At 37.8% G+C, this 2,479-nt stretch overlaps 1 protein-coding gene across 2 annotated transcripts in view; it reads left to right on the forward strand.

Annotated features, from left to right (window-relative positions):
* Positions 1-2,479, forward strand: part of MAPK14 (mitogen-activated protein kinase 14) — a 94,798-nt gene that overhangs the window by 53,845 nt on the left and 38,474 nt on the right. For both annotated transcript variants that reach the window (XM_011986581.1, XM_011986582.1), the window contains exons 5-8: positions 345-369; positions 978-1,089; positions 1,788-1,817; positions 2,150-2,197. In XM_011986581.1, coding sequence (XP_011841971.1) covers positions 345-369; positions 978-1,089; positions 1,788-1,817; positions 2,150-2,197 — 215 coding nt within the window. The remainder of the gene's footprint in view (positions 1-344; positions 370-977; positions 1,090-1,787; positions 1,818-2,149; positions 2,198-2,479) is intronic.

A 2,479-nucleotide genomic window follows, 5' to 3' on the forward strand; every position in this document is an offset into this window, starting at 1 on the left:
TATGTTGCCCAGGCTGATCTCAAACTCCTGCCTCAGCCTCCCAGAGTGTTAAGATTATAGGTGTGAGCCACAAAGCTTGGCCTGTTTTCTTTTCTCTTGAAATAACCTGAAAAAAGTTATGTCAAGTAGGAGTAAGTATGTAAATGTTTAGAATAGATGGCAGATAGTTAAAGTTAGAATAGTAATGTTGGGAGGCTGAATCGGGAGGATCACCTGAGACCAAGAGTTAGGGCCCAGCCTGAGCAACATAGTGAGACCCCATCTCTACAGAAAAATTTTAAAAATTAGCTGTGCGTGGTGGTGCACACCTTTAGTCCTAGCTACTCGGGAGGCTGAAGTAGGAGGATCGCTTGAGCCCAGGAATTTGAGGTTGCAGTGAGTTACTATGATTGCTCCACTGCATGACAGAGCATGACCCTGTCTCTAAAAAAAGAAAAGTAAAAGAATAGCAATGTTGAAAATGAGGTAATGAGGTGCCCCTCCCCCGCAAAAACGAGTAGTTGTTAACTTTTAGCTGTCATTGTAGTACAGCTACCATTTTAAGGGAAGGGTGGCCTTCCCTTAAAAACTTAGAAAAGTCAGGCCGGGTGCAGTGACTCATGCCTGTAATCCCAGCACTTTGGGAGGCTGAGGCGGGTGAATTATGAGGTCAGGAGATTGAGACCATCTTGGCCAACACGGTGAAACCTTGTCTCCACTAAAAATACAAAAATTAGCTGGGTGTGTTGGCGGGCACCTGGAGTTCCAGCTACTCAGGAGGCTGAGGCAGGAGAATCACTTGAACCTGGGATGGAGGTGGAGTGCGGTGAGCCGAGATTGCATCATTGCACTCCAGTCTAGCAACAGAGTGAGACTCCGTCTCAAAAAAAAAAACAAAAACAAAAACAAAAAAAAACAGAAAACTTATAAAAGTCTTGTGAAGATAAGAGTTTTCTTAGGGGTTCTAGATTGTTATGTAACTTTTCACTAATTTCTAGGTATCTGGTGACCCATCTCATGGGGGCAGATCTGAACAACATTGTGAAATGTCAGAAGCTTACAGATGACCATGTTCAGTTCCTTATCTACCAAATTCTCCGAGGTCTAAAGGTACAGATAATATAAGTAATAATTTTAAAAAATTAATTCTGCCTTTCTCCCCTCCTTTTAGGGCTTAAACAAGTAAACAACTTTTCTTACGGAAAATTCAAACACATAAAATCACAAGTAAAGGTCATAGTACAATAAACTGCCATGTTCACTCAGTGACAACAGTTACCGACATATGGCCAATCATGTTTCTTTTGTATTTCCCAAGCCCTGGATTATTTTAAAGCAAGTCTAGACATTATATAATACCACCCATAGATACTTCAGTATGCACATCTGAAAGATAAGGACTCTTCATTCTTACATCTAAACAATAATTTATTGATGTGATCTAATATCTGGTCAGTGTAATGTTGAGATTTTCAAAAAATCGTCAAGAAAGACTAATTTATTTGTTGGAGGGGCAGGTAAACAGTGTTTTAAAATTAAACCATCTTTGATATTTAGCTGCTTTGAGTCCTTATTGAGCTCCAGAGTGCCAACCAGAAAATAGATAAAAAGCTCAACTGAGTGGAGTCAATGGCTGTGGAAATTATAGTTATGGTAAATGTACACAATACTGATAGTTACTTACGCTGATTTCTAATCTTACTGTTAACACTAGCAGTTCTTACTGATTCATGAAAATGTGCAGCAAATATGTTATATAATGTGACAATAGAAGGTTGGAGGTAACTGACTTTTTTTCTTTTTTGCAGTATATACATTCAGCTGACATAATTCACAGGGTATGTATTATGACTTTGATCACATTATTTTGGGGAAGTGGGGTGAGAGTGGAAGAATGGCATTTAGCCAAGATCCTAATCTAAACTTACTTTAGCCATTGAAATGTTGATTGATTGCAACTTTACTCTAGGTTTAGGCTGATTAAAGAAAGAAGTTGTGTAGTTTTGTTCTATGTAAAGCTAACTTGGACTAGATATTGACTGTAGGATGGAGGTTGTGTTTTGATAGCTGGATGAAGTCTTTTATGTCTGGATCCTCATTATTACCTGTAGGGGGAAAATTGATCATGCATCATGAAGTTGATCCTGTCTTCCCTGTATTTGCTTCCTAGGACCTAAAACCTAGTAATCTAGCTGTGAATGAAGACTGTGAGCTGAAGGTAAAATGAAGAGACAGTATTCATTGTTTGCTTTACTTTGAGATTGTATGTTTGACTAAGCAGGCAAACTTTCATAGGGAGTAGATTTATGAGCCATGACTATCCGAAATTCATATTATTTTTATTACCAGACTTTGAAATGTAAACCATTTCTGAGTAAGCTAAGTGACATTGAAAGTGGCATCACTTGTTTTTATTTTAACATAAAGTTAAATTATAAATTTAATATATTCATAATAAAGGAAGATAATAGTCAAATATCAAGTAAGTGGTCCTAAAGAG

Source organism: Mandrillus leucophaeus, unplaced genomic scaffold (assembly GCF_000951045.1).
Source record: "Mandrillus leucophaeus isolate KB7577 unplaced genomic scaffold, Mleu.le_1.0 Scaffold3, whole genome shotgun sequence".
Lineage (NCBI taxonomy): Eukaryota > Metazoa > Chordata > Mammalia > Primates > Cercopithecidae > Mandrillus > Mandrillus leucophaeus.